General features: G+C 49.6%; 3 protein-coding genes and 1 long non-coding RNA gene across 25 annotated transcripts; 2 read left to right on the forward strand and 2 right to left on the reverse strand.

Moving 5' to 3' along the window:
- Positions 1-612: 612 nt before the first annotated feature.
- On the forward strand, positions 613-4,413 carry MRPL24 (mitochondrial ribosomal protein L24). 4 transcript variants are annotated; one of them, XM_045361321.3, is made up of 6 exons: positions 613-792; positions 2,954-3,197; positions 3,281-3,376; positions 3,585-3,688; positions 3,945-4,075; positions 4,178-4,413. In XM_045361321.3, the coding sequence occupies exons 2-6, from the start codon at positions 3,015-3,017 to the stop codon at positions 4,312-4,314; spliced, it is 651 nt and encodes a 216-aa protein (XP_045217256.1). In that variant the 5' UTR covers positions 613-792; positions 2,954-3,014; the 3' UTR covers positions 4,315-4,413. The 4 variants fall into 4 exon arrangements, with proteins under 4 accessions (XP_045217256.1, XP_005541471.1, XP_005541472.1 ...); XM_005541414.5 differs by having other exon boundaries at positions 613-712; XM_005541415.5 differs by having other exon boundaries at positions 613-671.
- Positions 4,414-4,760: 347 nt separating this feature from the next.
- Positions 4,761-13,332, reverse strand: METTL25B (methyltransferase like 25B). 19 transcript variants are annotated; one of them, XM_015455516.4, is made up of 8 exons: positions 13,229-13,332; positions 9,681-9,805; positions 9,323-9,515; positions 8,749-8,811; positions 8,262-8,405; positions 7,287-7,771; positions 5,808-5,992; positions 4,761-5,078 (listed from the first exon to the last, which is right to left on the reverse strand). In XM_015455516.4, exons 1-8 carry the CDS (start codon positions 13,328-13,330, stop codon positions 4,957-4,959), a joined length of 1,419 nt encoding a protein of 472 aa, XP_015311002.2. In that variant the 5' UTR covers positions 13,331-13,332; the 3' UTR covers positions 4,761-4,956. The 19 variants fall into 19 exon arrangements, with proteins under 19 accessions (XP_015311002.2, XP_073896627.1, XP_015310985.1 ...); XM_074040526.1 differs by having other exon boundaries at positions 5,808-5,922; positions 9,323-9,430; positions 12,677-13,319; XM_015455499.4 differs by having other exon boundaries at positions 9,323-9,430; positions 12,677-13,319.
- On the forward strand, positions 13,070-20,078 carry ISG20L2 (interferon stimulated exonuclease gene 20 like 2). Its single transcript, XM_005541417.4, has 4 exons — positions 13,070-13,373; positions 14,017-14,883; positions 17,632-17,832; positions 18,543-20,078. Exons 2-4 carry the CDS (start codon positions 14,134-14,136, stop codon positions 18,654-18,656), a joined length of 1,065 nt encoding a protein of 354 aa, XP_005541474.1. The 5' UTR covers positions 13,070-13,373; positions 14,017-14,133; the 3' UTR covers positions 18,657-20,078.
- On the reverse strand, positions 13,980-17,648 carry LOC141410352 (uncharacterized). The gene is made up of 2 exons (XR_012435189.1): positions 16,623-17,648; positions 13,980-16,284 (listed from the first exon to the last, which is right to left on the reverse strand). It is a non-coding gene; the product is annotated as an uncharacterized lncRNA (long non-coding RNA).
- Positions 20,079-25,858: the final 5,780 nt, after the last annotated feature.

The raw sequence follows: 25,858 nt of genomic DNA on the forward strand, positions 1-25,858 counted from the left end.
TCTCCTTGCTAATGCTACCTGCCACCCTTAGCTGGTGATGGGGTGGTAGGGGGAGGGGGTTGGTAGGGTGAAATCCCGATAGTACTCCCCGAGTTAAGTGGAATGACTGGCTTAGATCATTTCTGTTTCCTTCCAGATCTGACATTTTGTAACTAGATCGGCTACTAGCATTGGAAGGGCCCACGTTTCATCCCTTCCTCTAGAAAGGCTACAGGCAGTTTTTGAATCTGCTCTTCCCCCACTCCAGCAGAGAAGGTCAGGGAGAGCATTGGCTGTAGCCCTGTCTGGTAAGGGCGGCCCTTCGCCTTGAACAGGAAGCCAGAACCACCTAGAAAATGGAGCCTTCTTCTCTAGAAACTACAATTCCCAGCGGCCTCCACGCAGAGCATGCGCGGGAATGTGCCAGGCGGGCCGCCCTAACCAGCTTGCATTTCGATTCCCAACATGCTTCAGGGTGTGTTTTGGTTTCCTTGATTTCCTACCCCGCCAAACTTCCTGTTTCCAGCTTTCTAGCGGCGGACTGCAACTCCCAGCATGCTGAGAGATCAGATTCGTGGTTGAGCTGCCGTTTTACACTTGGACTACATCTCCCACAAAGTCGACGGGCGTGGCAGGGGAGGGGACGCTGAGGGCCCATGTGCTGAGCAGCCGAAGTGCCGCGGAAAGTGGAGGTGAGGGCCGCCCGCCCCAGAGGTGCTCATCCGAGAGGCAGGTGCGGGAAGAGCCTAACCTTTTCCCTGCCCATGGCTCAGTCGCCTCCCCAGGGTTTCTTTGACCGAAAGTTTGGAGCGGGTGGGTGCTGAAGATAGCTAGGCCTTGACGTTGTCTGGGATGAGGCTGGTGGGGGAAGCCTTTGGAACCGTGACCTGAGAGGGCAGACCTTCGACCCCGCTATATTGCACGGCGCCTCCAGAACATGCAGGGAAAGCCCCACTGCGGGACGCTCACCAGCAGCATCTCCAGATTGTGGAGGGAAAGAAGGGAATGATATCGGGGGCATGCAAGCTGCTCTGGGCTGGGGTGGTTCAGACCTGGAATGACTGAGGTGAAGGGACTCCTTGCAGCAATCACGCGGGAGGCTTGGGTCTTAAGATTGGCCCTGCTCCTGTCAAACTTTATGAACCAGGGTAGTCACTCCGGCTTTCAGGCCTTGATTTCCTTGTCTATAAAAGGGACTTTATGATGCATCTGGCAACCTCACCTCCCTCACTGGGCAATGTGAAGACCAAATGCCAGCAATGAAATTCCCAGTATTAGGTTTGTCATATAGTAGTCCTCTCTAAGCATTTGTTGAATACTCAGGAACACTAGGCCAATCAGCACTGATTGAAAATAACAGGGTTTTTTTTGTTTGTTTTTGTTTTTTTTTTCCGAAAATAACATCAGGGCTTTATACTGAGAAGTATAAAGAAGAAAAATGACCCAGTATCTCACTGTTCAGATAACCCGTTAATACATATTTTTAAGTGCACATGGTTAGAAAATGCAAACGTTATTATGGGAAGAAGCAAAATGGAATTAACAGTCCTCCCAAACAGTTCCTCTCCCCTAAAACAAGTACTTTGGTTTCTTGTTTCCTTTCCATAAATGTAACTGTGCTGGAATATATATTCATATACCCCAAAGGGATACTACTACTCACATTACTTTGCACCTTGCTTTGTTAAAATACTTAAAATAATCTAAATGACACCCACAATCCTGTAAATTTTGTGGATGATGAAACTGAAGTTCAAAAGTTAAATTGCCGGCTGGGCGTGGTGGCTCATGCCTGTAATCCCAGCACTCTGGGAGGCCAAGGTAGATGGATCACCTGATTTCAGGAGTTTGAGACCAGCCTGGCCAACATGGTAAAACCCTGTCTCTACTAAAAATATTTTTAAAAAAATTAGCGGGTCGTGGTGGCACATACCTGTAATCCTAGCTATTAAGGAGGCTGAGGCAGGAGAATCACTTGAACCCGAGGGGCAGAGGTTGCGGTGAGCTGAGATCATGCCCCTGCACTCCAGCCTGGGTGACAGAACAAGACTCCGTCTCAAAAAATAAATAAGTAAAGTTGCCTAGTGTCATACAGTAAGATGATGGTAGAGCAGGGAGTAGAACCCAGGTGATCTGACTTCCCTGTCCAGGGCTCTTTATGCCATTGTAGTATCTTTATTTGTCTTTGAAGAACCTTATAGATAAGGTTCATTTTTATCTATAAAATGAGGTTAATGGTGACTTCTTCATTTGGTTGTCCTTAGGCTTAAATGAGATACAGGAAAGCACCTAGCATTGCACCTGGGAAGTTGCAAGTATTCAGTAAACTGAAGCGCTTACCATTTATGTCTTCAGTTCATTCACTACCTCATTAATTGAGAATTGAGTGGTTTAGAGCACATACTTAGTTGGGAAATTTAGGACTCAGTAATTCTAGAGTCTGGCCTTGGGTCTTTTTCCTTTAGAAAAGGAGCTATCTTAGGGAGGAGTGGTTATTTCCTGCCTTAGGACAGGAATTGTAAGTGGGATAGGGACATTTTAACCCCAGTTTTTATTTCTGCTACCTATTTGTTCATTTCACTGACTTACAACTGCCTACCTTTTGGCCGTATGCCAGCATTCCATCCTCTGTTTTCTTCCTATCCTGCTGTTCATACATTGATTTAATAAGTATTTCTTAAGCACCTACTAGGTGCCAAGCTCTGGATTCATGAACTTTAGATAACATGGCCCTTGTCCTTAATGAATTTTTTGGACTTTGAAGTCAGATATATGTGGGTTTGAATGCTGATTCTCCAATGTAGTAACTTTGTAATCATAAATAAGTTACTTGACCTTTCTATTTCCTCATCTATAAAGATGATAACCTCTTGTGAAGATTCAATGTGATGAGGTCCATTGAGCAACAGAGTAAGTGCTTTAAAAAATGTTCCTTCCCTTGCCTCTTTGCTCCCGTTTCTATCCATCTACCCAGAGCTGACAAGGAAGATTTCTGAGCATTTTGCTGGCAAAGGGATTTCGTACAGCCTCCAGGCATGCGTCTTTCTGCCCTACTGGCCTTGGCATCCAAGGTCACTCTGCCCCCCAATTACTGCTATGGGATGAGCCCCTCAGGCTCCTTGGCAGACAAGAGGAAGAACGCCCCATGGAGCAGGCGGCGCCCAGTGGTTGTGGAACCCATCTCTGATGAAGACTGGTATCTGTTCTGTGGGGACACGGTGAGAGCCTCATACAGGGCATAGAGTGATGGGGAATCTCCTGGGCAAGGATCCCCCTCCCTAACCTTCGTATCTTCCCACAGGTGGAGATCCTAGAAGGCAAGGATGCCGGAAAGCAGGGCAAAGTGGTTCAAGTTATCCGGCAGCAAAACTGCGTGGTCGTGGGAGGGCTGAACACAGTAAGTGGAGAGAGAGGATGGGGAAGCTTGGGAAGCCCGTCTCCTCCGTCCCTCTCCATTCCAAGCAGCGCAGGGTGGCAGGAGACTGGCTGAGGGGATGGTGGCATTACTGAACCTTCTACTTTTCAACTTGGGCTGAATGTGCTGAGTAGCAAGGGCAAACCCCTTTCACACCCCTTGTTTTCTGACACTCCCCTCTCTTGGACAGTATTACCGCTACATTGGCAAGACCGTGGATTACCGAGGAACCATGATCCCTAGTGAAGCCCCCTTGCTCCACCGCCAGGTCAAACTTGTGGATCCTATGGACAGGCAAGCGACAGGGCTCTGGGCAGAGGGTTTCTCACCCTCTGGGTCCACAAAGTGCTGTCCAATGGGAATGATGGGTTGGATGCTCTGGAGATTGAGAGGGACCATCTCATGGACATGATTCCCTGCGGGTAACCTCAACACAGAGGTGGAGAAACGCGGTGGTAACCCTGGTGTTTTGAACCCTTGACTCTGCTTTTGGGTTGGAGGGTGGCAGGAAACTGGCTCATAGGCCAGGCTCACCTCTTCTATCCACCAGGAAACCCACTGAGATTGAGTGGAGATTTACTGAAGCAGGAGAGCGGGTACGAGTCTCCACACGATCGGGGAGAATTATCCCTAAACCCGAATTTCCCAGAGCTGATGGCATCGTCCCTGAAACATGGATTGGTGAGTGAGGGGCAGGAAGGTCAGGGGTGGGTGCTAGGAGTGAGAGTAGGGGATGTTAATGAAAGTTGGCAAGCCCTCCCACCCATCTCCTTTGCTTAACAGATGGCCCCAAAGACACATCAGTGGAAGATGCTTTAGAAAGAACCTACGTGCCCCGTCTAAAGACACTACAGGAGGAGGTGATGGAGGCCATGGGGATCAAGGAGACTCGGAAATACAAGAAGGTCTATTGGTATTGAGCCCAGGGACAGCAGCTCCTCCCCAACTTCTGTCCCAGCCTTGAAGGCTGAGGCACCTGTTTTTCAGATGCCAATAAAGAGCAGTTTATGAGTCCTGTGTACAGCTGCTGTGAGATAGAATGGCACCCCTAATCCCAGCACACTCTCAGGGACTGAAGGAAAGGAGCTTCTTCCCTGAGTTTATGACAGAACCTGGATGGAAGTTAGCTGGCCTTAAGGCAGCCCTCCCAAGGGGCAGGGCCTGCAGATTCTGAGTTGGAGGCCAAAGTGGGGTAAAGAAGTCCCCTCCATGGAGATCTGTGAGTAACAGAAGCTGTCACCTACACCACCTGCTAGGGAGGCCAGTGGGGAGTGGCGTGTGGGTCCTAACTGTAGCACCCTTGCAGCAGTGCCACAGGGAGGGTGCGCGTCTCCTTTTATCTACCTACAGAAATGGGAAGGAAACAAAGATTTCTAATTTTTAATAAATTAAAACTTTACACTGTATTACATAATCCATGGAGGGAGAGAAAGGGGATGAAACTGAAGGAACCACGACTCAGGAGGATGCAGGATGCTGCTTCTCTGTATGAGGTGTACTCTGCCACTGTGCTATCTGGGCACTTTCAGATGATGGGGTCTGAGATGTGTCCTCAGGCTGCATCAGCTGTCTTCAGTCTCCAGAATAGAAAGAGCCTGACCCAGGGGCATCTTGGTGGCCACCAGAACCAGGTTTCTGGGAGACAGTTCAGGACTGAAGATGGGCAGGAGCTCAGCATGGAAACCTGGAAGAAAGGGCTTAATCATAAGGGGAAGAATGAACCAAACTCACTCAGCCTCTTCTGCCCAGGCCTACAGGCACAGTCCCTTTTCCCCATGGGGGAGGATCCAGCCGGGCTAAGGAGACCCCATTCTCCATAAGGAACACAGGTTCCCAAGGCACTGACTTGGGAGGCAGTCCTCTTGCATTGTAGGTTCTCGATGCCTGGGAAGCTTGCTTAACATGCACCTTAGGGAGGTTCACCAGAGGCTGATTTGGCAGGAATCTTAATTTTTTTTTTTCGAGATGGAGTCTCTGTCACCCAGGCTGGAATACAGCGGTGCAATATTGGCTCACTGCAACCTCTGTCTCCTGGCTTCAAGCAATTTTTTTTGCCTCAGCCACCCGAACAGCTGAGAGTACAGGTATGTACCACCATACCCGGCTACTTTTTGTATTTTTAGTAGAGATGGGGTTTCACCATGGCTGGTCTTGAACTCCTGACCTCAATTGATCTACCCACCTTGGCCTCCCAAAGTGCTGGGATTATAGGCATGAGCTACTGCACCCCGCCTGGATTCTTAATTTTTTAACAAATCCCCTACTCCCAACCCACTAGTGACTCAAAGGTGGGGTCCAAGGATCACAACAGTGATTAGCTGGGCCCAGGAGACATTGGAGCTGGGACTTGGAGAAGGAGTCCCAGAACCCCAGTCACCATAGTCCTTGGGTCCCTGCTGTAGGCCACCCTCACCCTGCTCCTGAAGGTACAGCAGCCGGTCCAGTAGAATAAGCGTCTCCACCAGTGGGGCAAGCAGTAGAGCCAGGCTGAAGAAGGCCACCACACGGTTCTCCTGGGCCTGGTGGGCCTGAAGGGCAGCCAGATTCAGTGGCAGCTGGGGGTCCAGCCCCACTCGCTGTAGCCCCCGCTGCACATATCTGTGGGATCAGTCACATTCAGCACTCAGTTTGGTTTTAAGAACTGTCACCTCGCACTTAAACTTTGTTCCTAATTCCAACTTTGCTTTATTTTCTACCCTAATATGCGTTTTCACGAATATATATATATATATATATATATTTTTTTTTTTTTTTTTTTTTTGAGACGGAGTCTCACTGTCACCCAGGCTGGAGTGCAGTAGCATGATCTCTGCTCACTGCAAGCTCCGCCGTCCATGTTCACGCCCTTCTCCTGCCTCAGCCTCCACAGTAGCTGGGACTATAGGCACCCGCCACCACGCCCGGCTAATTTTTTGTATTTTTTAGTAGAGATGGGGTTTCACCGTGTTAGCCAGGATGGTCTCGATCTCCTGACCTTGTGATCCGCCCGCCTCAGCCTCCCAAATATGTATTTTTTAAGACAGGGTCTTGCTGTCACCCAGGCTGGAGAGCAGCAGTGCAATCATAGCTCACTGTAGTCTCAAACACCTCAATCCTCCCACATCAGCCTCCCAAGTAGCTAGGTCTACAGGTATGAGCTACCATGCCTGCCTATGTTTTTTTGTACAGAGGTATCTCTCTACGTAGCCCAAGCTGGCCTCTAACTCCCAGCCTCAAGCAATCCTCCTGCCTTGGCATCGCAAAGATCTGGGATTACAGGCATGAGCCACCACACCTGGCTGTGTATTTTTGAATGTTTCTCTGGCTGTGAGCTGTCTGTCCAATAGTAAATTGATTTAAACATTTTCAGCCAGTTCTGTCCAACTAGCCATATTTTTAGCATTTAAAAACCCTTTTTTTTTTTTTTTTGAGACAGTCTTGCTCTGTCGCCCAGGCTAGAGTGCAGTGGCACAATCTCGGTTCACTGCAACCTCCACCTCCTGGGTTCAAACTATTCTGCCTCAGCCTCCCCAGTAGCTGGGATTACAGGCGCATGCCTCCACGCCTGGCTAATTTTTGTATTTTTAGTAGACACAGGGTTTCGCCATGTTGGCCAGGCTGGTCTCAAACTCCTGACCTCAGGTGATCTGGCCACGTCAGCCTCCCAAAGTGCTGGGATTACAGGCATGAGCCACCACGCCCGGCCAAAACTTCATATTTCTTTGTTAGTCTCCTGATAAAAGAGGGACAACTCTCTTAAAGAAATTTTGAGAAGGTACCCTGGTCAGAGAACTCCACATCACTCCTCTGGGTATACTTAGATTTTCTTTAGGCTATGCTGAAAGTGAGGGCGGAAGATCTCCAGTTAGAAATCTCCCCTCCACTGCCCCCCACCCCCGTACCCCAACCTCACTCTTCAATCTTGAGCTCGTGGACCCTGGGGATACCCTGCACGCCTGGCCGACGGAGCTCGGGCCGGGCCCGTCGGATGACTGTCTCCAGTGCTGCACGGTAGCAGTGAGTTCGGAGGCCAGGGCCAGCTTTCTGTAGCCGCTCAGCATATTCCTCCAGGGCATGGCAGGCCCCCTCCCGAAGCCTGTAGGGCAGTTCATAGCCAGGCAGCCCAGCCACCCACTGACTCAGTGGGTAGCCGCCAGGGTCACTCAGCTTCATGTAGCAGCAGCCCACTGAGGCCAGGGCCACCACCTCAGGACAGCAGGAGAAGTGCCTCAGCAAGGCAACACTCAGATCCCCACAGGCGTGGAGGCCTGTGAGCAGCAAGCGGGCCCTGCCCTGACACGGGTTCTCCAGTGGAAGCAGAAGCTCCTCACACAGGGCTGTGGGGTCTACCCACCTAACCACATGGTGTGGGGAGTGACGAGGGCTGGTTTGGACCACCTGTGGAGGCAGGAAAGGACAAAGGCAGATGGGAAGTCTGTTTGCTGTCCCTAGGCCACCTCAGGCCACAGGAAGGGATCTGTCCTCCATGTTATTCCCCAAGGAGGAACGTGGGAGATAAGCTGGGTGCGGGAGAGGGCTGGACCACAAGTCAGGAGATGGGATAAATCCTGGACCTATCATTCACCATGTACATCTTTTCATCTCTGAGACCCAGTTTTCTGATTTGTAATGAGTCTAAAACGTGAGTGGCCACTTCACAGGTTGTGAGAAGTATACATTGGTGTGGAAAGCACTTTGTAAATAGAAAATAACTTTGAGATAAAGGGAGGCACTGGGGAAGGGGGGACCTTGGGAAAGAGGTAATAGAAATTAGGGACCACACCACTTCAAGCTGAGAAATTTGAAAGATGGAATCCAGCCTCTGTGCTCAATTCCAGCCAAGCAGCCCCTCCTCCCACAGTCCAGGTGGCAGGAAGGGGTGGCCTACCTGCGGGTTCCTCTTCTCCTCTTTCTCCAGAGCCTGCAGAAGCTCCTGGTCCAGCCGCTGGGCTCTCTCCACCAGTCTCTGATCCCCTTCGATGCTCTTCACCATCAACCCCAGGCCAAGAGCCATGAAGCGGGAGAGATGGCCCTGGAGTCATGAGGAGGAGGACGGAAACAGCCCTGTTCAGTGCCGTATCCATTGTCACCCTCCCCAGGGGTAACCTGGACACCTGGGTCCCAGGCCCGACAGAAGGCTTAAATTTTACCCTACAGAACTTACTAACATCAGTGTGGCTTAAGTTGGTATATAACTCCCCCATTTAAATCTGACTGGCTTAAAACAAATTATGCAAAGAGAAAAAAAATCTACCCTGCTTGGTTCCACCGCTTCTTGACACCTGCCTCGCTGGGCCTGTGGCCCAATAACCTGCCTTCCAGGTGTTCTATCTCCCCATGACCCAAAAAAACAGTACAGCAAGACTCTGGCTCACCTGGCCTGAGCCCACGTCTACAACCTGGGTGCAGCCTGTGAAATCACTCAGCTTCTTCACCAACTGAAAGAGGAGGGAACAAAGGTCTCCTGGCCACTGGTTCTTGACTCCTGGGGCAAACACCCATAGTGAGAGTGGAGGAGACAAAGATGACAAAGAAAGATGGACACAGGGTACCCCGGATGTGATGACAGATTTGGAAAGAAAGATATAGGGGTGAGGGTGGAAGCAAGGAGAGTGGACCTGATCCAGGTTCAGGCCCACTCTCCTTGCCTTACAGGTCAGTGATTCAATCTCCCCCACAGAACAAGAACCCTGTGTTAAGCCATGAGCGGATTATGGAGATTTGAGAACAGGAATGAGACTGTGATTCAGACCTAGCTACCAACTAACCCCACAAAAGGATGAAAAGAACCCCAGCATCAAAATATGATAATAGTTATATCTGTTGAGGTAAAGGAATGTCTAGGGCCTCTGGCCTTGCATGTGAAGTAAAGGGCACATATCTTTGTAAGCCACGCTTAAGGAGTCCCTGGGTTCCCAGACACCACCCATGCTCCAGCCATCTCCTCACCTCTCCCAGCCTCCGGATCTCATGCTGCTTCTTGGGCCTGACATGTTTCCGGAATGGAGCTGTTAGTCGGGAGCTCTGGCTGGGGTTCTCCAGGAACTCTGAGGGGGTCTGAAAGCCAGGCGTCCGGGTAAAGGCCAGGGCACAGGCTGTGGACTTCAGGGCCAGCAGGGTGAGTGGCCACACTGACCTGTACCTGAGATAGTCCAGCCCAGGCCTCCAGTGAATAGTCCCATCGCATCTGAGTGCACCAGTTTACAACCCAAGGCCGGGGAAGACCTTATGAGACTCTCTGAGCAATACGCTCACTGCAGGGCTCAAAGCCTTGAGTTCCCCAGCACAGGGCCCTTCTAGCCCATACCTGATGACCTCCCCTTCCCCAGGCATCCCCAGCAGCATTGTGGCCAGCTGTGGTGGGTTCAGTCCATCCAGTGCTTCCTGCCATGAGCAAGGGAGTGTGTCCCATAGGCTGTCTGTGAAAAATTCCTACAGAAGAAGGGGAGAAGCAATTAGCAAACTACTACCACTTCCATTCTTTCCCACCTCACTCTCAACTCCACACCTCACTGCCTGCCTCTTCCCAGCACTGCTGCCACATAGGGCCACTGTGACCGGCAGGTACCTCCTACTCAGCCAAGTCAGTTCTTCTCTGAAGTCTGCTCCAGCCTCCCCAACTCTGGTGGCTTAACTCTGTTTCCTTGGAGTCCAGATTGCATTCTGGACACACTTCTTTTAGCAATTTCTGCACTTATTTATGTCTGTTTTCTCTATTAAACTGAATTTCTTAAGAGGAGGGATGGGATGGGATCTTTCCATCTGCATCCCTAACACTTACCACAGTGACTGACACACAGTATCAGTACATTACCACTTAGTAACCTGCCATTATACGTGCCAGACACTGGTGTCTTTTTATTCATTCATTTGTCCACCACAAATTCTGGGGCTGTGTTTTGGTTATACATCAAGCTCTATTGTAGGCTCAGGGAATACAACAGTGAACCTGAGACAAGATTCTGGCTCCTGCAGAGTTTACATTAAAAAAATAACTTCGGCCGGGCATGGTGGCTCACGCCTGTAATCCCAGCACTTTGGGAGACCAAGGCAGGCAGATCACCTGAGATCAGGAGTTCGAGACCAGCCTGGTCAATATGGTGAAACCCCATCTCTACTAAAATTACAAAAATTTGCCGGCATGTTGGCGTGCGCCTATAATCCCAGCTGCCCAGTAGGCTGAGGCAGGAGAATCACTGGAACCTGGGAGGCAGAGGGTGGAGTAAGCCTAGATCATGCCACTGCACTCCAGCCTGGTCAACAGAGCAAGACTCCGCCTCAAAAAAACCAAACCAAAACAAACAAACAAAACTTCAGACAAAGTTTTGTTTATTTGTTTGTCATATGTCACATAGACAAAACACTAATGAAACAGTAATGTAATGGAGAGTTTGGGCAAGGACTACTTTAGATAGGATGATGAGGGAAGACTTGTCTGACGAGTTGACATTTGAGCTGAGACTGGAAGGATGAATAGGTGCTAGGCACGTAAAGAAAAATACAGGTAATAGCAAACACTTATTTAACACCTTCTCTGGCAGACACCGTTGTAAACATTTGACGGGTATTAACGCATTTGATCCTTTAAACAACACTTTGAGGTAGGTATTATTTTGTATCCCCCATTTTACAGATGTAGAAACAGGCACAGCACTTAAGTAACTTGCCCACGTCCAAAAGCTAGCAAATAGCTGAGCTGGGATTATTTATTTATTTATTTTTAGAGATGGAGTCTCACTCTGCCACCCAGGCGGGAGTGCAGTGGTGCAATCTCAGCTCACTGCAACCTCCACCTCCCTGGTTCTAGCAATTCTCCTGCCTCAGCCTCCTGAGTAGCTGGGACTACAGGTGTGTGCTGCCAAGCCCAGCTTTTTCTTTTTTTTTTTTCTTGGATTTTAGTAGAGACGGGGTTTCACCGTGTTGCCCAGGCTGGTCTCGAACTCCGAGCTCAAGCAATCCACCCGCCTCGGCCTCCCAGAGTGCTAGGATTATAGGCATGAGCCATCACACCCAGCCTGAGCTGGGATTTGAAACCAATTTTACTCTAGAGTCCTTGCTCTTAACGATTCTGCGATTGCCTTTCTGTGGAGGAAGATCAGTGAGTGCAAAGGTCCAGATGCCTGCCATATTGGCAGAGCAGAAATCAGGCCAGCAGAGGTATAGCACAGTGAAATGTGTGAGAGAATAAAATGGGATAGAGTTGAAGAGACAGTAGGAGTCAGATCATGGGCTTTATTGGTAATAGTAAGGAATCAGGATTGCATAAAAGTATCTAGGAAGCAAGGGATTGTCGTGATCAGATTTACGTTTGAATGCTATCGATCTAGCTGCTCAGTGAAGAATTGGTTATGGCAGGGCAGAGGTAAGCACACAGCGAGATCGGTTAGGAAGTAGTTCAGAACAGAGGTGATGGTGGCTTGGCTTAGGGTGGCAGCAATGGAGGTGGGGACAAATGGATGAATTTGGGATCTATTCTGAAAACAGAGCCAAGAGGACTTGTTGAAGGACTGGATTGTGGATCAATGAAGGACAGCGCTGAATCAAGGATGGCCTCTGGGTTTGCGATCTAAACAATTCAGTGGATGGTGGTACCATTTACACATTCTCTCATTTATTCTTCACAATGATCCTTCAGACTGGGATCCACTGTATAGCTGAGGAAACCTGGGCTAGGACAAGTTGGGGGTTAGGGAGGCCTAAAGTTAACATCATAGGGGAGGCAGGATTCCAGACCAAGCCTTTTTGATTCCAGAGCCAGGCCTGTCTACTATACCACAAAACCACGAATTTATTCAAAGCCTGAATGAATAACATGTGTGTTCTTGGAACACCTCACATGCTCCAAGAAGAGTTCAACATAGTTGCAGCATGGTTCCAATGTCCACGCATTTTATTACCTTGGATCTGGGAAGATTACAAAAATAATCTAGGTAGGTATTAGAAATATTATTTATGCAGTGAGCCGAGATCACGCCACTGCACTCTAGCCTGGGGGACAGAACGAGACTCCGTCTCAAAAAAAAAAAAAAAAAAAAAGAAATATTATTTATGCCAGCTGAACCCCTCCTTGTACAGACAAAAGACTGAAACTCATAGAAGGAAAGAGATCAGAGGCTAATTCTCCAGATTCTCTCCCTGACGTGGACACCTAGCCAACCACACGACCAGAGACACCCCACCCACGCCCCTGTGGCCTCACGATGATGTAGGCATCCAGGATGGAACGGTAGAGCGCCAGGACACGGGTAAGGTTAACAGCTAGCTGCCTCCTCCCCTCATGAGAGAGGCCTCGGGCGGAGATACCCGGCATCCCGCGGTCCAGAAGGCAGCGCGGGAAGCGAGAACACAGTGAACAGGGATCCAGGGTCACTACCGCGCGGGTCCAGGACCCGGACGGGGCTCAGCTCTGCAGGCAGAACAGGAAGAGTTTTGGGTCCAGTCTCCGACGCTGCCTTTCCGGGATCCCATGCTGCAGTTGAAGATTTGAGGCGCCCCCAAGAGGTCACAGGTTGCGACGTTTCACAGTGCGAAGGTGTCAGCGTCGGAGACACGTAGGGCGGGGTAACAGTGCAATGACGCCACAAAAGCGTGCCGCGGAGCTCAGCTCACAACGAGATGGGCCAAGTTCCAGTTCCCGCCCCTTCCCGTACACGCCTCTCCTCTGCCGGAAGTGAAGCCGGAGGTGTCCGGCTGGCTGTAGTTCCGGTTTGTCGCGGCCTTCCCACACCTTCGCGTTGTACCACCACGGGGCTAGAGGGGCCGGGGAGCGCATCCCGCCCCCGCCCCCACCCACACCGCCCCCTCCTCCGCCGCCACTGCCGCTCCTCACACACTCCGAATCACTGGCCTCGCTACCTGAGGTCGGGGCGGTGCGGGTGCGCGCGCGCCGACCTCTGGCGCGTTCCAACCCGCGCGCCTGCCTTCCCGGGCTTCGTCGGCGCGCACCGATTTCCGCATCCGGCTCTGGACGCTTCCGGCCTTAGCTAAACCCATCTGGGAGGTAGGTTCGTGAGTGTGAGAGGGCGATCTGTACCGCGGGGACCGAAGTATGCTTATCCAGGTGGGCTGCCTCGAGCCTCGATCCCACCCCCCCGCTGGTAGGTGGTGTCAAGGTCCTTGCTTGGGAGGACTTGGGTGAGATGCATGTGGAGATTGTCCCCAATTCCGGCCTGGAGCCAAGGGAAAGGGATGCCTGGATTTGTGTCTCTATTCGTGGGCCACGCTGCGGATGCCTGGGTAGCCCAGAGGTTATCTACGCCATACTTCTCACTGTTTTCGAGCGTACCTAGATGTTCCCTTCCTAGGCGGAGTATAGAGCTCACGTGTTCTGGCCTCTTAGACTCATAGAGGGTTCGAGCTCTATGGGCCCCTCCAGTCCCTTCATTTTACAAATGAGATTCAAACCTAGAGCGCGGTAATGACCTTACTAAGACCAAACGGCTGGTGAATTGGGCTTCACTAGAATCCAGGCTTGCTGGCTAACACTGTTGCTTCCTCCATCATTTCATGTTATGTTTTCATTTCTCCTCTGTCTGAGAGATTGCTCTGATGTCTTTCCTTCCATAAGTCCTACGGAGATCGATCTTGCCTCATTTTTCTCCCAGGCCTAGGAGCTCAATCACCAGGATCACTTTCTTCCCCAGGGTGTACTACAGACCTCCACATGTTGGACAGTAGGATTCAGCAGAGAATGAGTCCAACATCCTCTTTTCATCCATAAGCCACTCTTCCCAACTGCTCTTCCACCTCCCATTGTCCCTATGTCTACTTTACTGCTCAATCTGGATTTTGGGGAACCTCCTCCCAAAAAGGCATTAGAAGGAAATGCCAAGCACCGAAATTTTGTCAAGAAGCGGAGGCTCTTAGAACGGAGAGGCTTTCTGAGTAAAAAGAACCAACCCCCTAGCAAGGCGCCTAAGTTGCACTCTGAACCTCCAAAGAAAGGGGAAACTCCTATGGTGGATGGCACTTGGAAGACCCCTTCCTTCCCAAAAAAGAAGAAGACAGCTGCCTGCAGCAATGGGTCAGGACAGCCCCTGGACAAGAAAGCTGCAGTGTCTTGGCTGACCCCTGCCCCTTCAAAAAAGGCTGATTCTGTTGCTGCTAAAGTAGATTTGCTGGGGGAATTCCAGAGTGCCCTTCCAAAGATCAATAGCCACCCAACCCGCTCTCAGAAGAAGGGCTCCCAGAAGAAATCCTCTAAGAAGAACCATCCTCAGAAGAATGCCCCACAGAACTCCACCCAAGCTCATTCAGAGAATAAATGCTCCAGAATATCCCAGAAGTTGCCACAGAAGATGGTGGCAATTGACTGTGAGATGGTGGGCACAGGACCAAAGGGGCATGTTAGTTCCTTAGCTCGATGTAGCATTGTCAACTACAACGGAGATGTGCTTTATGATGAGTACATTCTTCCCCCCTGCCACATTGTGGACTACCGAACCAGATGGAGTGGTATCCGAAAGCAGCACATGGTGAATGCCACACCCTTCAAGATTGCTCGAGGCCAGGTAAGAAGCATGGGGCTTGATGGTGGCAGGGAGGTGGATGGAGAGAGGTGTAAATCATTATTCAGCAAAGGATATCACTATGGGAAGACACCAGAGGTTTGTGGAGGGAGGGAGGAGAATCTATCAGTTATTGAAGAAGGCCCCCTGTCGGTGGAAGGAGCCGTGAAAGTCAGGAAGGTACAATTAGCTGGTGTCACAAACTTCATTGGTCAAGACCTATTTTAGCCAGGCGCGGTGGCACTTGCCTATAATCCCAGCACTTTGAGAGGCTGAGGCAGGAGAGTCGCTCAAGCCCAGAAACTCAAGATCTGTCTGGGTAACAAAACGAGACTCGTCTACAAAAAAGTTAGCTAAGTGTGATGGTGCATGCCTGTAGTGCCAGCTACTCAGGTGGTCGAGGCTGCAGTGAGCTTAGATCACACCACTGCCACTGCACTCCAGCCTGAGCGACAGAGTGAGACCCTGTCTCAGACAGACAAACAAACAATTTTAGGTTCCAAATTGGGTCTGGGGAACTAGGAATCTGCATAGAGAAATAACAGTAAGTAATGTAACTGGACAGAGCTACAGACATCAGTGTCAGGAGAAAGGGCTTGATTTGGAAAAACCTTGTGAATTGGACCCTAAGCTTTAGACAGGAAAGGTGGAGAGCTCTTCCCAAGCAAAAAGTAACGTGGGGCAAGTGCGGAAAGTGGTGGTGGTAAGAGAGGGCAGAAAGTTGACAGGAGGAGCTGGGGTATATTTGTCCAACTGGAACAGGTAACCAGTGAAGGGCATAAACAGCAGAGGGCCAGCACTTTGGGTTGTCATCTAACTTCTAGCCCTGTGCTGGTTATTGGGAGCGCAAGGCATGAACAGGAAAGGAGAGTGAGCTAGGAGGGGTGAAAGGAGGAAATGAAGGGAGAGCAAGAGGGGCACCTGCTGGTCTCAGGGGGCCACCAGAGGGCGCCCTTGGTCCACGTCTTTGCAGTTTCAGGGCCACACTCTGCCTTCTCTGGACACGCTGTTCCCATAATGCCTTATGTGCGGTCAGTTGGAGAAGGTTCATTAGAGGTGAGGTGACTGACTATTTTAGAAAAGACAGAAAGAAGAGTTGAACATCCTGGGCACAAAGGGGCACAGCCAAGCAAAGGCACAGGAGAGGCGGAAGATGGGACCGGTCTGAGACAGCAAATCTGCCCAGCTTTGATGAGGGCTATATGTCGAGGTTAATAAGAAATGAAGGTGGTGGTGGACAGTAAGTAGGTGAAGTCAGGAGTAACTAAATATCTAGTTCACGGGACTACGTCTGGTTTTCGTCATAAAGCACTTCCCCAGTGCCAAGCTGGGGTTATGAGACTAAGGTATGTCCAGATGAGCCTAGCCCCTTCAAAGGGGGTCCCTTTGGGAGGCTATGCAGGACTGTCACTTTTGTTTTTTTGTTTTTTTGTTTTTTTTTTTTTTGTTGTTGTTTTTTTTTGAGACAGAGTCTCGCTTAGTCGCCCAGGCTGGAGTGCAATGGCGCGATCTCGGCTCGCTGCAAGCTCCGCCTCCCGGGTTCACGCCATTCTCCTGCCTCAGCCTCCCAAGTAGCTGGGACTACAGGCGCCCGCCGCCTCGCCCGGCTAATTTTTTGCATTTTTAGTAGAGACGGGGTTTCACCGTGTTAGCCAGGATGGTCTCGATCTCCTGACCTCGTGATCCGCCCGCCTCGGCCTCCCAAAGTGCTGGGATTACAGGCGTGAGCCACCGCGCCCGGCCTGTCACTTTTGTTGAAAACCTGTTTGGAACCTCATTTTGAGAATGATCTTCAGAGCCTGTGGCATGTTCTTTGGTTGTCCTCATTGGTAGCATGTCCTCCTGCTTTAAGAGCCTAAAATGGCTAGGTGTGGTGACGTGTAGTTTCCTGAAGACCAGGTGTGGTGGCTCACACCTGTAATCCCAGCACTTTGGGAGGCCCAGGCGGGCAGATCACCTGAGGTCAGGAGTTCGAGACCAGCCTGGCCCATATGGTGAAACTCTGTTTCTACTAAAAATACAAAAATTAGCCGGGCGTGATGATGGATGCCAGTAGTCTCAGCTACCTGGGAGGCGGAGGTTGTAGTGAGCCAAGGTCGCACCAGTACACTCCAGCGTGGGCAACAGAGCAAGACTCTGTCTCAAAAAAAAAAGTTTCCTGAAATATTAAGAAGTTATTTTACTTGGTTCCAAAAGTAGTGTGAATAAGGTTCCTTCTGCAACTTTAGTTTATACGTGATTCTTAATTTTTTATGGTTTGTAGACTCTGAGAATTTGATGAAAGCCACAGATTCTCTTCCACTAGTACCCATACACATCTAATTGCATGTAATTTTGGGCTTTTGTTAGCCTCCCTGGAGCCATGGTCCCAGCCATGTGTCTAAGGCCAGCATAATGGTAATAGTTAAAGGACTTCATGTAGCAAGCCAGAACCGAACTAAATACATGGACATCTTAAACATGAGTGTCATTTAGGACTGAAGGCAAATTAATGTCATGGGGTGGAGATCAATAAGAAGGTAAAGAGCCACTGGCAGTATGAGTCCAAACAGGGTACACCATGGAAATCACCTGCGGAAGGGGAAGTGGATTGCAGAAGAAAGAAAACTTGTGGGAGGGAGCATTTCGAGGATGGAGAGGTGGGCAGTTGGTGAAAGAATCCAGAAGGTTTGATGGTCATGTTGGGCTTTCACAATGCAGGGGTTCCACCGCAGTCTTGCTTCTCACCACTCTCTTCCACACTTGTTCCAGATCTTGAAGATACTCACAGGGAAGATAGTGGTGGGACATGCCATCCACAACGACTTCAAAGCCCTTCAGTACTTTCACCCCAAGTCCCTCACCCGTGACACCTCCCATATCCCCCCCCTCAACCGGAAGGCTGACTGCCCGGAGAACGCCACCATGTCTCTGAAGCATCTCACCAAGAAGCTGCTAAACCGGGATATCCAGGTAGCATCTCCCCACATCCCCCTCCCCCATCTTGGACATGGCTCTCGTTGATGCCCCTAGCCAGACTCTGATCCCAGAAGTCCTGTAGTTGTAGAGCTCCAGATGGGCTGCTATGATTTGAAGAGCTTTGGATGAAGGGCCCAGTAGTGTCTCTCCATCTGTACACAGGATAATAATTCCTGTTGTCTACCTCATAGAATGTTTCTAAGTGTGCTTTGGAAAAGGGAAAAAGTCATAAGTAGATATAAAACCCTAAGTAAGGAAGAAAGCAGGTAGCAGTGGTGGTCTAAGAGACCATGTAGTGGATGCAAGGACCGCTCATATTTTACATGCTATCATTTAGCAAAAGGTGGCCCATCTGGCAGGAAGGTGTGGACATAGATCACATATAGAGCAGTTAAGGAACTAGGGAAAGTGGAAGACTCAGAAGACCTGTCTTTGACCTGGTATGTTCTGGCTCTACAGAACCTAATATGGTTTATACATGCTGCCACAGAAAGGACTGAAGTAGACAGTGGCAAAGACTTCCTAGGAGTTGGACCCCTGAAATTACATAAGGAGGAGGGCCCCACCAGAGTTCTGTCTTTGTAGCCTGCTGACTGCAGAAGAAACTGTGTAGCGGAGGCAGGGGAAAGAGGAGTGCAGAGTCCACTGGAAAGGAAGAAACGGTTTCTTGTTGCTTCATGCTCTTGTCTTCCTTGCTTGCTCAGGTTGGGAAGAGCGGACATTCCTCTGTGGAAGATGCCCAGGCCACCATGGAGCTGTACAAGTTGGTTGAAGTCGAGTGGGAAGAGCACCTAGCCCAGAATCCCCCTAAAGACTAGTGACAGTGGGGATGCTGGTGATATGGGGAGGCAGAGGCAGCGCCCAGGAGAAACAGGGCAGCGGACCAATGGACAGCTCCACCAGCTCCACATCTTTGGAAGCTAGATTTGTGGGGAGAGAAAAACTCTACCCCAGACTTAATACCCATTGAAATTTCACCTTAGGTGTTGTGTCCTATGTCTGGTTAAGTGTCCCATGGAAGGGGGAGGCCTTCACGTCAGAACCCAGCCCTATACCGTTTACTTCTTAAATGGTGCTAACCACAGGTGTCCCAGCGTGCTCTGTGCCAGTTAAGATTTTTAACTTTCAAGGGGCAGGGCATACTGGGAAATGTAGTTTCCCAAACTGCCTTATCACTTGGGTGGACATATGTCTCCTTTTATGCCTTTTGGTTTGAGTAATTAACAGCATCCTCTTCCACACTCAGAAGTGTTCTGGTTGGGGCCAGGCGTGGTGGCTCACGCCTGTAATCCCAACACTTAGGGAGGCCAAGGCAGGCGGATCACCTGAGGTCAGGAGTTCAAGCCCAGCCTGGCCAACATGGCAAAATCCCATTCTCTACTAAAAATACAAAAAATTAGTGGGGCGTGGTGGCAGGCGCCTGTAATCCTAGCTACTCAGGAGGCTGAGGCAGAATTGCTTGAGCCCAGGAGGCGGAGATTGCAGCGAGCCGAGATCGCGTCACTGCACTCCAGCCTGGGTGACAAGAGTGAGACTTTCTCGAAGAAAAAAAAGTGTCCTGGTTGGCTAATAAATTGTGTGGTCCCTGCTGGGCACGGTGGCTCACACCTGTAATCCCAGCACTTTGGGAGGCCGAGGTGGGCAGATCACGAGGTCAGGAGATCGAGACCATCCTCGCTAACACAGTGAAACCCCGTCTCTACTAAAAATACAAAAAATTAGCCAGGCGTGGTGGCAGGCTCCTGTAGTTGCAGCTACTCGGGAGGCTGGGGCAGGAAAATGGCGTGAACCCAGGAGGCGGAGCTTGCAGTGAGCTGAGATTGTGCCGCTGCACTCCAGCCTGGTCCACAGAGCAAGACCATCTCAAAAAAAAAATGTGTGGTCCCTTTCCATGTCACAGACTCTGCTTTTGGCTCAGAGTCTGTATCTAGCCTGTGTCAGGATATTGCCTGTTCTTCCCACCTTGACTTCCAGAGCAGCCATTGCTGGTGAGCTTTAGTTCTCCTTAGGGTTCCACGGCATTAAAAGTAAGAGTGTAGCTTGGAAATCAACTTTTGTGATTTAGGAAAGCTGTCTCTTTCCTAAGGTAATGGGGGTTTATTTCATTTAGGCCCCAATTGGTAGGTTTTAAAATAATTTATAAAGTGTTTTAATAATTTGGTTGTCTTTTTTACCTTGCTAAACCAAGCCTCTAAAAACTCAAATTATTCCCTTGATAAACTTTTATAATGGAAAAGCAATTATGTATGGTTTCTTCTTTATGTTAAATAGCTCTATCACAAAGTATCGTGGGGCTGTAGTTTTCTTAGGGGATTTCCAGGGTCACTGGATGACACTAACTGGGGCCCTTCCTGGAAGTCATTGAGAAGAACTGACCAAGCCTTTGTGCGTGACACGTGACACATACGGTGCCTTGTCCTCATCCCTACCACACATCAGAGCTGGGCATGGCAGCTCACGCCTGTAATCCCAGCTCCCCTGCAGGCTGAGGCATGAGGATTTCTTGAGCCCAGGAATTTAAATCCAGTCTAGGCAAAATAGACCCCATCTTAATTTTTTAAAAAATTAGGGGCCAGGCGCGGTGGCTCACGCCTGTAATCCCAGCACTTTGGGAGGCCGAAACGGGTGGATCACGAGGTCAGGAGATCGAGACCATCCTGGCTAACATGGCGAAACCCCGTCTCTACTAAAAAATACAAAAAACTAGCCGGGCGAGGTGGCGGGCGCCTGTAGTCCCAGCTACTCGGAGGCTGAGGCAAGGGAATGGCATGAACTCGGGAGGCGGAGCTTGCAGTGAGCTGAGATCTGGCCACTGCACTCCAGCCTGGGCCACAGAGTGAGACTCTGTCTCAAAAAAAAAAAAAAAAAAATTAACAAGCACACCTAGAATGACACCCCAAGCCATGCAGCTCCTGGTCCCACACACACACAGGGTATGTGACCAGGAGAGTGAGGTAGAGAGAGTGGGCATGAAGGAGGGGCAGAGCAGGGGAGAAAGGGTGCTTGGTGATGACAGCCTGGTCCTGCTGCCAGCTCTTGGTGGTACACATCTCATATTGGAAAAGAGTCGCCAGTCTGACCTTGTGTCCAGGATCATTATCTGTACTTTCTTGAGAGAATGCAGACTCCATGTCTGCACCAGGACTTTTGCATTCTTGAGTGGCTGGTCTGGTTCCAGGGGCCAGAGTCACAGTCACAGCTGCCTATAGAAGGGAATTTCCTGCAACCAGACCAGACCCAGACATGGTTTTGTTGTGGCCTGCACTGTGGGGTCTGTTGCACAGACAGCCATTATGCTCTGAGCAAATTGGTTCCTGTGGGGCCCAACATATTTAATGTCCATGACTTCACAAAGGGGTGCCAGGTACCCTTGCACAGCAAGAAGTGAGAATAGTGCAAGGAGGCCACAACAGAAACTGGTAGGAATACACACATGGAAGCGATTCTTAACTACATTGTAATCAGTAAATGAAGATAACTGTGATATTCTCATTAGGGTACTTCTTAGCTGAAACAAAACTAGCTTTGTCAAGCTGGGTGTGGTGGCTCACACCTGTAATCCCAGCACTTTGGGGAGGCTGAGGCAGGAGGACGGCTTGAGCCCAGGAGTTTGAGACCAGCCTGGGCAACATAGTGAGACCCATCTCTACCAAAAAAAAAAAAAAAAAACTGGCTTTATATGTGTCTTGGTGAAGTAGCAACTGGCTTTTATGATCCACCTACCCCCACACCCCATGTCTAAAAAGGCACATGACTCTGCTACAGCCTCAAAAGTACCTGATCTCAGTCTAATGTTGAAAAGAGCTCATTCTGCCAGGCGCGGTGGCTCACGCCTGTAATCCCAGCACTTTGGGAAGCTGAGGCAGGCAGATCATGACGTCAGGAGATCAAGACCATCCTGGCTAACATGGTGAAACCCCGTCTCTACTAAAAAAATACAAAAAATTAGCCAGGCGTGGTGGTGGGCACCTGTACTCCCAGCTACTCGGGAGGCTAAGGCAGGAGAATGGCGTCAACCCTGAGAGGCGGAGCTTGCAGTGAGCTGAGATTGTGCCACTGCACTCCAGCCTGGGCGACAGAGCGAGACTCCATCTCAAAAAAAAAAAAAGAAAAGAACTCATTCTTACTTTTGCTCACCAAGAGAAACCCGGGAGACCAGAAGACCTTGCAGGCAACTCCTTAACTGTCTACCCTCACCACACTTCCTTGTCACAGCCCAGCTTACCTAGCAAGGGTGCCTGGAATCCCCTGTACCTCAATCCCCTTTCTGTTCTGTCTCTGTCCTGACTTCAGTTGATAGTGGACAAACCCTATTGTAGATTGCTGCCTGAACCCCAGTCAGCAAGGCCTGTTTTACCTTAAATCTAAGGTCTTGTTGGATGCAGTGGCTCACACCCCTAATCCCAACGCTGAGAGACCAAGACAGGCAGATCACTTGAGATCAGGAGATTGAGACCAGACTGGACAACATGAAACCCCATCTCTACTAAAAATACAAAACTACAAAAAAATCCCCGGCACATGGGGCGCATGCCTGTATTCCCAGCTACTCGGGATGCTGAGGCAGGAGGATAGCTTGAACCCAGGAGGCAGAGGTTGCTGTGAGCCAAGATCATGCCACTGAACTCCACTCCACTGCAGCCTGGGTGACAGAGTGAGGACTCCATCTCAAAAAAAAGTAATTAAAACAAATCTAAGGTCTTTCAGCGTGGAGCAAATGCATGACAGCATGTAAGCTTTTGCTAGTAATATTCTTTTCATGGCATAATGAAGTTTTCTAATACTAAAAGACCCTCTGCTACAAGTAAGAATAGGAAAAGACAAGAGTGTAAGAACATATCCTGCTGAACATACTTGTGATTGTCTAAAACTTCACTTAACAAAGCAGTTCTCAAACGGGGAAGGGAGCATTATTTTGAGATTTTAGGCATTAGCACTACTCATCTCTCTACCCTTAAGAACCAGTGATCGGCCAGGCACAGTGGCTCACGCCTGTAGTCCCAGTACTTTGGGAGGCCAAGGCAGGTGGATCTCAAGGTCTCAAGTTTGAGACCAGCCTGGCCAACATAGTGAAACACGGTCTTTACTAGAAAAACAAAAAATTAGCCAGGCGTGGTGGCAGGCGCCTGTAGTCCCAGCTACTCAGGAGGCTGAGGCAGGAGAATTGCCTTTCGGTGACCCAAGATTGAGCCACTGCACTCCAGCCTGGGCAACAGAGTGAGACTCCGTCTCAAAAAAAAAAGGCCAGGTGCGGTGGCTCACGCCTGTAATCCTAGCACTTTGGGAGGCTGAGGCCGGCGGATCACAAGGTCAGGAGTTCAAGACCAGCCTGGCCAGCGTGGTGAAACCCCGTCTCTACTAAAAAATACAAAAATTAGCCAGGCATGGTGGCACCCGCCTGTAATCCCAGCTACTCGGGAGGCTGAGGCAGGAGAATTGCCTGAACTCAGGAGGCGAAGGTTGCAGTGAGCCGAGATCGTGCCACTGCACTCTTCCCTGGGCAACCTCCATCTCAAAAAAAAGAAAAAGTTATCTAGGGAAGGCTCCAAGGAGGAATCATTTGATTACTAGTTTAATAGATAATTACAGTGAACAACAATAGGAAAGATCAATAGTACTGTAATTATGAACTTGCCCCAAGGCACATTAGCCCAAGTTCAAGTTTAGAGAGACAAACACCTAAGAATGCAATGTGCCAGGTACCTCTATGAATATCCTGAATCCACAGTCTGGGTGTAATGTAGATCACAAAGCACTTTCACCAAAGAGCTGACAGCTTAAAGAAGTTACTTTGCATTGATAATGGGTTCCAAACTTGATTTTGCCACTTACTAAATTTGTGACATGAGTAAGTCACTTTGATTTTTGGAGTCTTAATGGTTCTAGTGCCAAAATCCTGGGATTTTTTTCTAACCTTGTTATTTAACTGATGGTTGCTATCATCAATAATAATAATAATGGCAACCATTTATTGAGTGCTTCTCTGTGCCAGCCACTGTGCCAACCCCTTTAGATACAATATCTCGGTCCAGTGCGGTGGCTCACACATGTAATCCCAGCACTTTGAGAGGCCAAGACAGGTGGATGGTTGAGACCAGGAGTTCAAGACCAGCCTGGCCAACATGGAGAAACCGATCTCTACTAAAAATACAAAAAAATTAGTCAGGTGTGGTGATGCATGCTGTAACCCAGCTACTTGAGAGGCTGAGACACGAGAATCACTTGAACCCGGGAGGTGAAGGCTCAGTGAGCCGAGATCACGCCACTGTACTCCAGCCTGGGCGACAGAGCAAGAATGTCTCAAAAAAAAAAATAAATAAAAAGATGCATTATCTCAGTCTCCGTAAAGTAGGTGGTATTGTAATTTAACATTTGAGGAAACAGGTTGACAAAAGATAAGAAATCTTTCCCAGGCCAAATAGCTGGAGGTTGGCAATGCTGGCACTCAGACTTCCCAGGTCTGCCAATCTGAAGTCTCTGCTTTTAACCACTGCCCTGCTCTTCTGTTAACACAAGACTTGGAATCTTGCCACTGAAATATTTATTAAGCACCTGCTATGTGTTAGGCATTGTGCTAGGCACTAGGGAAATGGGCATTGTCTTTGCCCCTGAGTTGCTTACAGCAACCTGAAGAAGAGAAACCAGTAAACTATTTTCAATGCAGTGTGGCAAGTGCCATCCCAAGTCTTTGAAGGATTTCAAGCAGGGCAGTGATCTGATCAGATCTGTGTTTTTTTTTTTGGAAGATGATGCTGGCAACCAAATGGAAGCTGGATTGAGGAAGGCCCGGGAGATGAATTCTGTTGGGATAATTTGTATGAGCAATGATGGAGGCCTCAATCAATAAAGCGGGAGGATGCATCTGAGCATCACTGAGGAGGTAGAATCAATAAGACAGAGATCGGCCGGGCACGATGGCTCACACCTGTAATCCCAGCACTTTCGGAGGCCGAGGTGGGTGGATCACAAGGTCAGGAGATCAGGACCATCCTGGCTAACATGGTGAAACCCCGGCTCTACTAAAAACTACAAAAAATTAGCCAGGTGTGGTGGCGGGCGCCTGTAGTCCCAGCTACTCAGGAGACTGAGGCAGGAGAATGGCGGGAACCCGGGAGGTGGAGCTTCCAGTGAGCCAAGATCCCGCCACTGCACTCCAGCCTGGGTGACAGAGCGAGACTCCGTCTCAAAAAAAAATAAAAATAAAAAATAAGACAGAGATCAAGGCAAGAGATAAAAGGTTGACTTGAGCCGAGCACGGTGGCTCATGGTCTCCCAGCACTTTGGGAGACCAAGGCGGGTGGATCACCTGAGGTTGGAAGTTCAAGACCAGCCTGACCAACATGGAGAAACCCCATGTCTACTAAAAATACAAAATTAGCTGGGCATGGTGGCGCATGCCTGTAATCTCAGCTACCCAGGAGGCTGAGGCAGGATAATCACTTGAATCCGGGAGGTGGAGGATGCAGTGAGTGGAGAGCACATCATTGCACTCCAGCCTGGGCAACAAGAGCACAACTCCGTCTCAAAAAAAAAAAAAAAAAAAAAAGTTGACTTGATAGTTCTGAATGAGGGTGAGTAGACAGTAGTGGTGCCATTCACCAACATAGAGAATATGCTGGAGAGAACTGCAGATTTTGAAGATGTGTTGGGTATTCTACTAGGTTGACTTTAAGCTGTCTGAAGATATCCAGTCAGCAGCTGGATAACTAGACTGGAGCTTAGCATAGCAAAGAGATCTGGGGCTAGAAACTAAGGCTCAAAGACAACAGGGTAGCAGGGGGATGGAAGACTTGGATTGGGATGAAGACTTCCAGGAAAGGTATATAAAGAAGGCCAGAAGGTTGGCCCGGTGCAGTAGCTTACACCTGTAATCCCAGCACTTGGGAGGCTGAGGCAAGCAGATCACTTGAAGTCAAGAGTTCGAGACCAGCCTGGCTAACATGGTCTCCACTAAAAACACAAATAAGCTGGGCATGGTGGTGCACACCTGTAATACCAGCTATTCAGGAGGCTGAGGCAG

This window comes from Macaca fascicularis, chromosome 1 (assembly GCF_037993035.2).
Source record: "Macaca fascicularis isolate 582-1 chromosome 1, T2T-MFA8v1.1".
Lineage (NCBI taxonomy): Eukaryota > Metazoa > Chordata > Mammalia > Primates > Cercopithecidae > Macaca > Macaca fascicularis.

Bases quoted from the DNA above. Each gene is read 5' to 3' on its own strand.
- MRPL24 (XM_045361321.3), top strand. From the start codon at position 3,015: ATGCGTCTTTCTGCCCTACTGGCCTTGGCATCCAAGGTCACTCTGCCC. The intron at 3,198-3,280 runs GTGAGAGCCTCA...ATCTTCCCACAG, and splicing joins ATCTGTTCTGTGGGGACACG to GTGGAGATCCTAGAAGGCAA. The intron at 3,689-3,944 runs GCAAGCGACAGG...TCTATCCACCAG, and splicing joins CTTGTGGATCCTATGGACAG to GAAACCCACTGAGATTGAGT.
- ISG20L2 (XM_005541417.4), top strand. From the start codon at position 14,134: ATGTCTACTTTACTGCTCAATCTGGATTTTGGGGAACCTCCTCCCAAA. The intron at 14,884-17,631 runs GTAAGAAGCATG...CACTTGTTCCAG, and splicing joins TCAAGATTGCTCGAGGCCAG to ATCTTGAAGATACTCACAGG. The intron at 17,833-18,542 runs GTAGCATCTCCC...TTGCTTGCTCAG, and splicing joins TGCTAAACCGGGATATCCAG to GTTGGGAAGAGCGGACATTC.
- METTL25B (XM_005541408.5), bottom strand. From the start codon at position 12,683: ATGCCGGGTATCTCCGCCCGAGGCCTCTCTCATGAGGGGAGGAGGCAG. The intron at 5,993-7,286 runs GTGAGGTTGGGG...CTGATCCCACAG, and splicing joins CACGAGCTCAAGATTGAAGA to ATATGTGCAGCGGGGGCTAC. The intron at 5,079-5,807 runs GTGAGGGTGGCC...CCTTTCTTCCAG, and splicing joins GCTGTACCTTCAGGAGCAGG to GTTTCCATGCTGAGCTCCTG.